At 40.2% G+C, this 13988-nt stretch overlaps 1 protein-coding gene across 1 annotated transcript; it reads right to left on the bottom strand.

Moving 5' to 3' along the window:
* Positions 1–241: 241 nt before the first annotated feature.
* LOC121780048 (biotin carboxyl carrier protein of acetyl-CoA carboxylase 1, chloroplastic-like) lies at positions 242–3219 on the bottom strand. The gene is made up of 7 exons (XM_042177572.1): positions 2929–3219; positions 2289–2339; positions 2049–2212; positions 1652–1967; positions 1330–1401; positions 632–697; positions 242–547 (listed from the first exon to the last, which is right to left on the bottom strand). The coding sequence occupies exons 1-7, from the start codon at positions 3094–3096 to the stop codon at positions 524–526; spliced, it is 861 nt and encodes a 286-aa protein (XP_042033506.1). The 5' UTR covers positions 3097–3219; the 3' UTR covers positions 242–523.
* Between the last annotated feature and the right edge of the window lie 10769 nt (positions 3220–13988).

The raw sequence follows: 13988 nt of genomic DNA, 5'->3' as shown, positions 1-13988 counted from the left end.
CACATCACACCCCTAGTCCACGACGACATGATTGATTAATGATACTAGGACGCAAGTTCTTCTAGAATGAATTTTGCTCTTTTCCTAATGCCACCAACAGAGTCGGATAATATTTGCTGGTTTATTCATCAATTATTGATAATTTGGCTATTTACGTAATTTATGTTATGAAATGCATGTACCAATAATACCATCCATCACACGAGCTTGTGATTGCATTCGTTTATGAAAATGCATAAAGTGGTAAAAAGGCAAAAATGCTCAAGTTACATTAGAGAGTTGGTAAGATTTGTACCAGAAAGCACAAAGACACATACTCCACAACAGCCAACAGCAGAGTCTGTAAATGTAAAACAAAGGGTGCACACATACTTCTAAACCTGATGAATAAACGAGTTGTTCTAGCTAGCTAGTCTCATGCAAAAAACAAATCAAGCAAAATTAAATTAATCCCGATCCTCTCCACTTTTTTAAAGTGAAATACTCTTGCTTGGCCCGTGCAGCGGTTTTGGCTGTATCGGCTCTAAGGTTCGATCACGAACAAAGGCTGTTGTTGACAAGGAATAAGATCAAGTAAGGATCGAGTGTAGAGAGACAGAGAATAGAGAAAGTTGAGAAGGGTGAAACTCACTGTGTCGACACTGACTGGCTTGCCATCTTCTGCAACAACATCAACTACCGTTCCAGACTGATCGGCCTGCAATGAGTGGTTCAAGCATTAGTGAGATGGGATATCTAGTAGGAGTTGAATATCAAGTTGATCGGACTGCGACCAAGATGAATGCTACACATGCCAAAAACCAAAGGTTCGGAACTCACAATCACATTATTTAGAATTGGAGAAAAAAGGAGTTGATGTGATTTAGAGGAAATTGAGTGAGAAGAGAAAAGGTAGTTCACGATTTGAGTAATAATCTAGATATAGCATACCATCACTTAAGCTTCTAATAAAAGTCTTATGGAAGAAATGCCTTAACATGTTTTCATCTACCTTTTCCTGGGCACCGAAAAACCTGATTTTCTAGCAACTTTATAGGGATACTTTAGAGATCCTCAACTAAATATGCAAAGATCAACAAAGGATGGCATAAGACATGCTTTATCAAAGATCCAGCAGCAGTGTGAGAAGTGAATCTTGTGGGAAGACTAGATGTCTCATATTCACTTTGTAATGAATAATGATTCTTGAACAAAAGGAAACAAAAGGCTAAAAGGTCCAAGCACTTTGAGTCCTTTTTCTGCTAGAAAATGATTAGAAGCCAAACTGAAGATATGAATTAATAAGGTGCTGGTAGCATTATCTAAATAAATGCATCAGGAAATGCTTACTTCTATTTCATTCATCAACTTCATGGCCTCAATGATGCATACAACCTGTCCCTTCTTTACTTTATCCCCAACCTGCGAGGAGAGGTAGAATTTAATGAAAACATGTACGTGGAGAACTTTAGGAAATGAAACCAATGTGCTTCCTACAAGTCTTATCAGAAAGCATCTACTGCATATGGGTTATGGTCGAAACACGTTGAAGCTAATACGAAGGACTGATGGATCTGGCCAAAGAGAATTGGTCCTCATAACAAAGCATATCAATTCAACTGACATTTATGTGGGTGCTTCTTTATATTTTATAGTGCCATACATCAATTACCTTGACAAATGGAGGTTCACCAGGTGCTGGACTTCTGTAGAAGGTTCCTGCCATTGGACTTTTTAGAGGTGGATGCGATGATTTAGGAGGCTGAGCTTTAGGCGGTGAAGGTGCTGGAGACGATGGAGTAGAAGCTGCAGCAGCTGGCACTGGAGAAGGTGCTGAAACAAGAGACAGTGCTGCAGGCTGTGGTTGTGACTGATAATATGCCATTGGAGGAGAAGGAGGTGGAGGTAAGGCCTCCTTCTTACGTATCAAAACCTCGCAGTCAAGTTGTTTCAACTGTAGTTCCACAATATCTTTAGAGTCAACCAACCTGCACGAAGGATGATATTGTCATTTCATTTGAAAGTAGAACAGGCACTCATCAAGGGACTAAATAACAGATAATGCATACTTGACAAGACTGGAAACTTGACTGATGAATTTGCTTATGGATTCTTCAGATGCCAAAGCAGTCTGTTTAGGTTCTTCAGATACATTGACATCTTTGGCTCCAGCTGAAACCTCTGATTGTGAAGAAGTGGAGGCTGCAGCTTTCAAAGATCCACCCACAGAAACCTTAAAATGCCAAAAAATCTCAAAAAGTTCCTTAAAAAAAATTGCTTTTTTAACATATGCTTGACAAAGACTTCACCTTATTCAATTGAGACTTTACAATAGAACAGTTCCAGCCAGACTGCAAACCCTGAAAAAATTTGCTCGAGTCCATAACTTAGTCTTCCTCAAGAATGAGAAATAGACAGGAGAGATGGCTTAATAAGGAACGTCTAAATGAGGAAAACAAATTGATCTCTTTTCACTACAATACTATCATTCCACATAAGCCATCCACATTGCTCTTACTTCATCTTCCTCTTAAAGTTATTGACACATATATTTAAAAATCAACATCAGTAACCATTAAACGACCATTGAAAATCATGGAGAGTTTGGTCCCTTTGGCCACACCTTCAGTATCTACTCGAACAATTTAAGTTTTAGGAAATTACCAAATTTAATTTGCTGACATAATTATCCTTTTGCACATCCTTCCCTAAACCCCATCCATCAATCAATCAACATCTAATTTAGTCCATCTATTTCCCTAGCAACCTCACCAGCTCCAACAATCTTGGAAACAAAATAATTCAGTTGATTGACACCAAACACAGCATCTCAGAAATACTACAAAGCCCCAGATTGTACACTGAGCGATCTCAGAAATGATTACGAAAATGAATTAAGAACACTGTAAAATTAAAAATGGAAAAATAAAAACAAAAACTGGTAGAAACCTTGGATGAGAAGCGGAGCTTGGGCCTCGGAGTGAGACGAAAAGAGACGGAATTGGAGCGAAGGAAGAGATGGCGATTGCAGAGCGGTAAACAGGCGGAGGATTTTCCCGCATTGTCCGTCACGGAGGCCGCCGCCGATGCGGTCGATACTCCAAACGATGTCGCCATTGAAACAGCAAACAGCAACACTGTCTGTGTTTATGAGAGAGAGAGATTAAAATGGGGGATCCGCGATAGAGAGAAGAAGTTGCGGTCGATGAAACCAAAGTGGAAGATAACAGCTGTACGGTATTTGTGATATATAAAACGGTGTCGTTTTAGAGTTATGCCACGGCCCCCGCTCTCCTGCGTTTTTGCAGTCTTGTTGTACGCTTCGCTTTAGATGAAGTACCATGTAATTGTGGAGCTGGACTTCAGCTACCGCCACGTGTGGCACTGATTGTATGTGATATGTGCTTAAATAGGGTTTAGGATCTTTTAGAAGTTTATATACTTTTAATTGAGTTATACTCCCTCCGTCCCGCACTACTCGCACTTATTTCCTTTTTGGGCGTCCCAAGTTACTTGCACTCTTTCCATTTTTAGTAAAAAATTTCACCTACAGCCGTCATTTTTGACTTTCCTATACACTCATTCCTTAATCTCCGAGCCGAAAAGGAAATGAGCGAGTAGCTCGGGACGGAGGGAGTACTAAAATGATACTCCAAATTAAAATAGGGTTTAGGATCTTTTAGAAGTTTAAATACTTTTGATTGAGTTATACTAAAATGATAATTCAAATTAAAATGATAACTTTCCATCAATAAGGATTCTCAGATAGGAGTAGATTCAATCTTAGTCTGTCACGTGGCAGTTTATTTGCCTATATATCACAGATTGTTTGTAACCATATGCTGAGGTGTTTGGCTATGTATTACAGATTGTTTGCCTATGTACCGCAGATTGCATGCTTAGGTTGTCATTTTAACTATGGTGTCACCATAGTGCTCTGATTTCGTATTGTTGTTGATTGGAACCTTATGCTGAGTTGCTTGTCTATGTATAGCAGATTGTTTACCTATGTATCACAGATTTCATACTACATTGTTGTCAAGTTGTCACTTTAAAGAGTGGTGTCTTCCTAACGCACCCCTACTGTGATTAATTAACTCTTAGAATCGGTTTAGGACCTATTAGAAGTTATTAGTATGCTTTTTTTTCTATTTTTGTAAAATGTGGTTTTAATATTGATTTATTGTTCATCGTCATCTTGTTTTAACTTTATAGGTCCCCTATACACATGGATTTTAGTGGCAACACGAATATTAAAGTGAAATTAGTAAAGTACGAGAGAAAAAGAGAAAAATAATTGAAATAGTATTACTTAACAGTGGGATCCAAACTTTTTTTCATTGAATAAATTTATTTAAATTTAAAGCCCACACCACGAAGAACTCGAAATAAAAATGACAAAATGAGACTATGTTTCAAAACAAATACTTCATCCATCCCACTCAAGATGTCCACACTCTTGGGTGGTACAAGATTTTAGGATGAGTTGTTAGAGCATCCGCAGCGGTGAGTGGACGGGTGTCCGTCCGTCCGTGCCAGCGGCGCGACACCGCTTGCTCGCCGCTGCGCTCTTGCCACTGACGTGGCGCTGCTCGATGCATCGAGCACGTCCGTGCCAGCGAGCAGCTGGCGTGGCGCGTTCTGATTGGCCAACGGCATTTCCGTTGAAAATTTATTTTTTAAAAAATATTGAAAATAATACCAAAAATCTAAAATAAATTATTTTCATATTCCTAAAAATATGGCCGTTTTTTTACCATTTTTCTGGTTTGATTTTTTTTATTTTTTATTCCCAAAATCATCTATGAATACACACATTTATCATCCATTTTTTCACATCAAATCATCTCTCATTCATCTCTCATTCATATTTTTTCATACAACTTATCTACATCTTCCTCTCTCACTCAAACCCTCTCAAATGGATTTCACCAATCTCATTGCGGAAGCGGAGCGCGAAGAACAAGAATACTATGAACAATATCGTGCCGCCTATGAAGCATATGTCACCGCGAATACCCCCGCCCCTCCTCCTCAACCAACTAGATCAACTCGCCGCTACATCCATCATGGCCGGGAGGGAGCCAACGAAAGGCTCGTTGCCGACTATTTTTCCGACCAGCCGCGGTTTCTGAAAGATTACTTTCGGCGCCATTTTCACATGTCAAAACGCTTGTTTATGCATATTGTCAACACATTACCTGCCCGTGTTGAATACTTTCAAACAAGTACAGACACAAACGGTCGGCAAAGTCTCTCGGCGCTGCAAAAGTCTACGTGTGCCATCCGACAACTTGCTACTGGGCAAACGGCTGACCTCTTCGACGAGTATTTGCATGTCGGTGAGTCAACTGGAATATTTTACCTTAAAAAATTTTGCGACGGCGTTCGTTTAGCTTTCGGTGAGGAATTCCTTCGGGCACCCACCACCGATGATTGACAACGGTTGCTTCGTCTTCACGAAACAATCCATGGTTTTCCCGGTATGCTTGGCAGCATTGACTGCATGCATTGGAGGGGAAGAATTGCCCGACTGCTTGGAGGGGGCAACACTTAAGCGGCCACAAAGGCGGCGGCCCAACACTTATCCTTGAAGCGGTCGTCGACTACCGCCTATGGATTTGGCATGCATATTTTGGTATTGCCGGATCCAACAACGACTTGAACGTGCTCTATTCTTCACCACTCTACAATGATGTTTTGAATGGTGTAGCACCGGCGATCGACTTCACCGTCAACAGAAATGCATACCACATAGGTTACTATCTCGCCAATGGTATCTACCCAAGGTGGTCGACTTTCGTGAAGACGCTCAGCAACCCGCAAGACCCGAGACGGGTTCTTTTTGCGCAGCTTCAAGAGTCCGCTTGGAAAGATGTCGAAAGAGCTTTTGGGGTCCTTCAAGCCCGATTCAACATTGTGAAGGCCTCGTCTCGCCTGTGATACGTGAAAAATATCACCGGCATCATGTACACGTGTATTATTTTGCACAACATGATTATAGCTGACGAAGGACCGATGGCGGCTAGCTTTTACGACGAGGATGAAGCCGGAAGCTCAACCGCGAGGTCTCTCGCACACCGAGGTGTGCATACTACGGTGGGCGAGAGGATCGAAACAAGGAACACAATGCGCGATACCCGAGCCCACATTGAGCTACAAGAAGACCTAATCAAACATATTTGGGCGAAATTCGGCCACGAGTAGTGGGTTTTTTTTTTAATTTTATGAATTTAATTATGTACTTTTTAATTTTTAGGATATTAATTATGTAATTTTTAATTTTTTTTGTAATTTGTAATAGTATTCTGGATATTTTTAATGCATTTTAATTTTGTGGAAATATTTTTATTTAAATTGAATAATAGAATGGTGGAACCCTTGAGCTTGTTGCGGAAGAGCACGTATGTGGGTGTTGTGCTCTTGCCTAAGAGCAGGGAGTAAAAGTGGGTCCGGGCCCACATCCGTGCTCGTTGGCAAGAGCACTGATGGGGATGCTCTTAGGTGGAGTAAGAAGAGATAAAAATTTAGTTGAATACTTTAATGAGGAGAGATGACAGATGAATTTATTTTCAAATATAGAAGGCGGACATCTAGAAAGGGATGATTAGACGTCACCACGGTTCGGGAACCGTTGGTTCACGGTTCGGAACCGCCGGTTCCGATTCAAGAAAATCTTGAACCAGAACCGGCCCATCCTAGGTTTGACGGTTCCGGTTCCTGAACCGTGAACCGGTGGTTCATCTCAACCGTCGGAACCGCCGGTTCCTATCCGGTTCCGGGGCGGTTCGGCCGGTTCGGCGGTTCATGGAATTTTTTTATTTTTCTTTGTTAACATTGTAATTAAAGTAAAAAATGTAAATATACTTGCATAAATAAAATTAGAATAATGTGATGTACAAATGCAATTTTATTGATACAAATTACAACTTTAAAATTACAAATTACAATTTCAAATTTACAAATTACAACTTAAAATTTACAAATTACAACTTAAAAATTATAAATTACAAAAGATTTAAAGTCTTGATTACAATTTACAAATTACATATTCGAAACAAATTGGAGAAAAAAGAAATAAAAGAAAAGGACTTGAGCTCAACTTAAATTTAAAATTTAAGTTGAGATGCCTATGTATCCTCAATGCTCAATTGCATTTTGGAATCAAAGTCCACGTAGTTCTCTTACCTTTCTTACATATTTGGCTTGATCGGAGGAATTAGCCTACTCTTATTCGTCGGGGAAGTAGTCTTGGTCTGGTTGTACTACTTGATTGTCCCAATCCGGTTCTTGGTCTCTAATTTCGGCGGAGCACCAATAATCAAGTAACATGGTGGCTTCCATGTTTTGCCCGGTGAGTCTACTTCTTCTGTCATCCAAGACGTTGCCTCCAACACTAAAGGCGGACTCGACGGCGACAATGAAAGCCGGAACCGAAAAGATCTCCTTGGCAATTGATGCAAGGATGGGAAAATCTTTCTAGTGTGATCCCCACCAATCTAGGACGTCGATTTGTTGGGGAATGAGACCTCCTTCTTCATCATTGAAGGAAAAGTGTGAGTCAAAATATAAATCTAACTCACTTGCCAAATTTGCCGTCCTTCCTCCGCTGCTGTAGCCGTATAGGTCCGCCAATTGGGATTGGGCGTCGGGGTCATCAACTTGGAAGAAGCCAAAGTTATGTGTTGGACGGGGGGGGGGGGGGGGGGGTCTAGGTCTCACTTGGTGGGTACTGTTGTACTTGGCTTTGTAATCGTGAAAGAAAGCCCTCAAGTCGAACTCAAAACTTCTTTGCAGGGTTGGGAGGTGGGGGAGGTTTATTTGGAATGTTTGGGCTAGGTTTATGTAGCTGTTGTCATCGTCTTCATTCGATTGCAAAGCTCGGAGTGGTTCAAGATCAATTGAAGCCAAATTGTTTTAATAAAATTCTAAAATTTTTAAAGTACCAACTAGTCTCCATTTTGGATCCAAAACTTTTGCAAGCAAAAAAACCGTTGGGATCTCATTGAAATACTTAAGCCATTTTTCAACCATATAATATAAAACACACATTAATTCAGGATTATTTGCGGAATTTTTCATTGCAGTTTTAAAACCAAGTGATATATACATACAATGTTCTAAAACACGAACGGATGTGCAATAATACACACCCGATAACTCAACGGTGGCATTTCTAAAATCATTGAATAATTTAAATAAACTCATGCTTTGATCCCAACAAGAAGAGGTTAGATATAAATCATCTACATGGAAAGTTCTATAAAAATCAACCAAATATTCTATATGATCTAATGTAGAATACAACATATCATATGTAGAGTTCCATCTAGTAGACACATCTAAAGTAAAAGTTGTGTACCTTACTTTCTTCGAATGGCAATACTTCTTCCACGCCTTGCCAATATGAGGCTTCCAGTGGATCAAGAAGCGTGGAGGAATTTCCGATCACATGAATTTGATCTATTTAGCAGATTATTCAGACAAATTCTATTCGCGCAATTATCACATGTATCATGCTCATAACTTGAATTAAAACATGCTTTAGCATATAAAATCCCTAAAACATGCTTACTACGGAATTAGCCAATTTACCTCGTTGATTCAATCATGAATCGATGATGGCTTGCTCCGTCTCCACGTGAAGATCTTCAATACAAGACCTCGGATCTTCTGACTGGTGTCCCGGACTATACGCTGATATTTGTGTGGGCAAATCTCACCAACGTACTAGGACTCGAATAATAGAAGACAGAAACTGCTCACGGAGGAGGCACAAATTTCGAACTCTCTCTCTAGAGGGGGACGAAATTTTTATGTAGAAAAAAGTCAAAGTATTTTCTGTCTCCTTTATTCTCCTATTTATATTAAGTTACAAATTGGGCCCAGTCAGGGATCTAAGGAAGAATTGGATCAGGCCTCACCCAATTAGCTTTTTACTAATTAAATTAAACCCACAATTTAATATAAGCTTATATTGGAATATTACAAGCAGCCACTACAGAAGTAATATTGCACTGCCTTTCCAAATCCGAAATTACAAGTAATTCGAGTTTCCTTTATTTGCGTTCAATTCATTTCCCGTGCTTAAGATAGAAACATCCATTAATTAATTAATGTCTGCTATGGACTTAATTAATCAACATGTTTAATCTCCAAGAGTGGACTTAGCATGAAACTCTTATTTATTATTCATAGAGTAATCAAACTCCAACTAGCTAGGTTCCGAACAATAAAACCTTGTTTCGAGCTCCTCTTGTGGATGTTATCAAACGAGACTCTCCTCGCGCACGATTCAACGTAATAGCAATCCTAGCACCGCTAGATAATGATCACCACTACCCAATATACCTGGATCGTTGGGTTACGAAAAACCCGCACCTTTGGTAAGTCAAAGTAGTAGATACTCAATATCATATGCTCAATGCTAACGTACATTGATTAAGAAATTATTATCAAGACCTCGTCTTTCAGTAGATAGCATAAAGACTCGTCTTGCTGTTAGATCCATTCAGTGCTATACCACACCAACATTATCTTATTTCAATAAGGCTTAGAAATAATCGGACTGACATTGCAACCTTTCACGATAGGTAGTCTAGGCCTATCTGGGTTGTGAAATTCTTTTTTTTCTTTGTTCAGAACTGACCGTGTTACCTTAAAGTGGACGACGCCCACAACCGGTCTACTATACATTTAAATATGCAATAAACAACCATTAAATGTAAAACATAACAACATTATGACAAAAATAATCTGTTTTATTCATTGGGAAATAACAAGTAGAGTTTTACAGTATCTAATCACTCGAAAGGTGATTTCTAGTATACAAAACCCTAACAATAAAATTCTAAAATTTTTAAAGTACCAACTAGTCTCCATTTTGGATACAAAACTTTTGCAAGCAAAAAAACCGTTGGGATCTCATTGAAATACTTAAGCCATTTTTCAACCATATAATATAAAACACACATTAATTCATGATTATTTGCTGAATTTTTTCATTGCAGTTTTAAAACCAAGTGATATATGCATGGAATGTTCTAAAACACGAACGGGTGTGCAATAATACACACCCGATAACTCAACGGTGGCATTTCTAAAACCTTTGAATAATTTAAATAAACTCATGCTTTGATCCCAACAAGAAGAGGTTAGATATAAATCATATACAGGGAAAGTTCTATAAAAATCAACCAAATATTCTATATGATCTAATGTAGAATGCAATATATCATATGTAGAGTTCCATCTAGTAGACACATCTAAAGTAAAAGTTGTGTACCTTACTTTCTTCGAATGGCAATACTTCTTCCACGCCTTGCCAATATGAGGCTTCCAGTGGATCAAGGATACAGCTATTGTAATAGGTTGAATATGTCTTTGCTATAAAGACAAATCATCTTGTACACATAAATTTAAAATATAACATATACATCGTTGGTGAAAATACTTACCACTTATCACCCTGGGAGCAAGCCGCAATTAATTCGGGTATACTTGCAGTGTTAGCGGTTGCGTTATCAAAACCAACCGAAAATATGTTATTGCATAAATCATAATCATTGAAAACTTGAATAATTAAAGATGCAATTGCTTGTGCGGTGTGTGGTGAAGGAAATTGTCTAAAACCAATTAAACGTTTATTTATACTCCAACTATTATCTATAAAATGACATGAAATTCACATATAAGAATTTCTCTAGAAAGAATCCGTCCACATATCAGAGCAAATATTAACTTTGTGTCCCAAGTTAGATAAAAATTTTACAACTTCTCTTTTTTTTATCAAAAAACTGTCGGTTGTTAGATCTTTGAGCAGTTGAGGGGGGAATTCTTTTTGTAGCAACATTAAATGCGGTTTGCATAGTAACTTCATATTTTTTGTCATAAAAAAATTAAACGGCAAATGCTTCATTGCCACCCATCTTACCATAGCATCGGTAACATTTTTTGGATCATATTAAAATAGAGGCGTATCTGTTTGAGATGATGAGCCGGCCGGGAAGTTTATTTAGCTTTAGGACTTAGTATGCTCATATTTCACGGGATGTTTTACCTTCAAATGGCGATGGAGAGTACCATATCCGCCACCGGTTCCAAATAGATAGACTTTCTCGCAATAGTTACAATATGTTTTGAACTCACTTGTCTCGACGGTAATGGTCGGATCATTAGGATTTGGAATTTCCACCGGGACCTTCTTGTAATGTTTGGTGAAAATATCGGATTTCAACTTTAGAGGCATCTTCTTCTTTAAGGAGGAGGAGCATCGGCCTCCTCATCATTTTCGCCAACTTGGTCGGCGCTAGAAGAGGGGAATTGATGCGATCCATCATCTCCTTCGTTCGATGATAAATTCACATCGTATTCGAAATGCGAAGCCAAATGTGAATGGCCCCCTTGTTGGTCGTCGGCGAGGGCAAGTAAAAAGGCTGCATTTCGATCTTCTTCCTCCTACGAAAATTATACAATTAAGTAAAAATACTAACACAAAAATAAAACACATAGACACATAGATGTTAAAAAATGAAATTATGAATTTAATAAAAATGAATTAACAAAAAACAAAAACATATTAGAACTTACTTGCGCTCGAAGAGCGGCTCGCCTTCCCACCTCCTCCGCAACTTGTGCTCTAGTAGGGGCACGTCGACGACGAGTATCACTTTGATCTTGGGCAATTCCCTTGCCCCGATCACCACCATGACGAGATGCAGACATGATATTTATGGAAATTGAAAGTGGAGAATAGAGAATAGTGTGATTGTGTTAATATGATAACGTGAACAACGTGAGTAAATTATGAGCGCAAATAATGTAAACAACTTGAGCAATTAGAGAGAATGAAGATGGAGAATAGAGAAATTGAGATTGAGAAGAGAAAGACTTGTTAACACAAGAATGGGGTGAGTAGAAATGAAGAGGAGGGGGGTATTTACAGGGGAAAAATGTGATTAAATAAAAAAAAAATCAAAATTTCAAAATTTTTAAAACCGGTTTCGTCAACGGTTTCTGACGAAAATCGGCGGTTTCTGATCCAGTTTCTGAAAAGGCTAGGGATAGGTCGGAAATAGGCTTGAAAAGTTGTCGGGAACCATCGAACCGCCGGTTCAGAACCGGCGGTTTCGACGAAACCGACGGTTCAAAACCACCGGTTACGGTTCGCATGAAATTGAAACCTGAACCGGCCCGGTGGAACCGGCGGTTCCGATCACGGTTCGAACCGTCGCCGACGGTTCCGGTTCCGGTTCGGAACCGCCGGTGACGGTTCCGGGCCGGTTCAGTTCGGTTTGGGGACCTCTACGGACGATGGAGTATTAGAATTCTCTTGATACACTACGGAAGGCTTCAATAAAAACTCGATTGAGTTAAGTGTACTAGTCAATTTTTTAGATTCAACATTCATTATTGATAACTCAAATGTGATTGAACGCAAAGTGGTGCTACGCTCCAGTCCCCGTGTAAGTGGGTGGGGGATAGAACCGGATGTAGAGTCGCGATGGAGATCTAGACCGCTCCTTGGTGGTAGTCTAGAGCAATCAGTGGCTGCATTGCAGTCCGCTAGACCACACTGAAAGTGGGTTGGGGTGGGATGTGAATTTATTGATTTTTAATTTTAATTTACACTTATAGTAAATACATAAATATTTATTTTCAATTTCATCTCAAACATATTTGACTTCATTATTCAAGGCCTATTATCTTAAATCAATCTCGACCCAAATACACAATTACATGCCAACAATTATGTCCGTTAAAGGAATTGGGATCTTACTAGACCAGGGAGTTAGAACGTTGAGACATAATATTTTGTCTTATTTGTTGATGGGGTAAAATGATAGCCCCTTCAAGAGTCAGGGTGAATGTAGAAGACAACGAAGTATGACATGGAACCTTTGGTCACTGTAGCAAAAAGAAAGGGGAAAAAGATGGTTTCCACTACTGCAGAGGGATGTAGCAAAAAGTACTTGATTTAGGAGACGAAGATGTTGGCGCTCATCTTCGTCATCGTCTCGGAGGACCCGATCCGCCAAAAACAATGGGGCGGATGATAGGCCGCCTGATGCTTCGGGCGCACCATCGTCTGCCCACTGTGGGTGCGCGGACGATGCCCGATGCATTGTCCGCTCCCTATAGATCGTCCGCGGATGAATCGTCCGCCTACTGTGGGCGACGCGGACGATGCAACGCGTTTTTATTTTTATTTTTATTTTTTAATTCTGAAAAATTTATTTATATAAATACCCCCTACCCCACCTTCATTAGTAACCTTTCCATTCACTTTTCCACACTCAAATTATACTATAAAATGGATTCCGGTGAATACCCAAGTCTGAATAGTCCGATGTTTGGGGGTGGCGCACGTTGGCTGGGTACAGACCCTGACGAATATCGGTCGTTCGACTCTAACACGCAGTACGATCCTGAATTCAGTACGTATTCGTACGGTCTGTCTGACATGGAGCCGTCTCCAACTTGCCCCGTCGCCCCTTCCCGTCGCGCCGCCCCCGCCCCCGCCAGAAAGAAGCGGAACCGGCACCAGGCGTACAAGGTGCCACCTCTGGAAACGAATGAAGAGTACACCCCCGGAAGGACGAACTACCAACCGAATGAAACCCTCGTCTTGGCGAGGTGTTGGGTGGATATTTCGGAGGACCCAGTATTCGCGAACAACCAAAAGCAGTTTGCGTACTCGAAGCGCATCGTCGAGTGCTACAATGAGGCGAAGCCGCCGAGCGCGTACAAGTGCCATAGGGAGCAGCTCCGTAAGCACTGGGATCAGGTGAATAAGCAAGTCAACCTGTTCTCGGTGGAGTACGAGAAGTGCTCGTGGGAGCAGGGAAGCGGCGAGAGCTTGAGCAATGTGCACGATAGAGCGTTGTTGTCGTACCAGTCAATGTACGACGACTTCAAGCATTTCAACATCTGGGCGCTCTTGAAGGATAAACAGAAGTTCCATGGCGGGATTCTGCCATCGGCTGCGCCAAAGAGGACGAGGACCACCG

Source organism: Salvia splendens, chromosome 19, assembly GCF_004379255.2.
Source record: "Salvia splendens isolate huo1 chromosome 19, SspV2, whole genome shotgun sequence".
NCBI classification, from domain to species: Eukaryota; Viridiplantae; Streptophyta; class Magnoliopsida; order Lamiales; family Lamiaceae; genus Salvia; species Salvia splendens.
The sequence above is the reverse complement of the archived record's forward strand: the minus strand, read 5'-3'. Positions and strand labels throughout refer to the sequence as shown.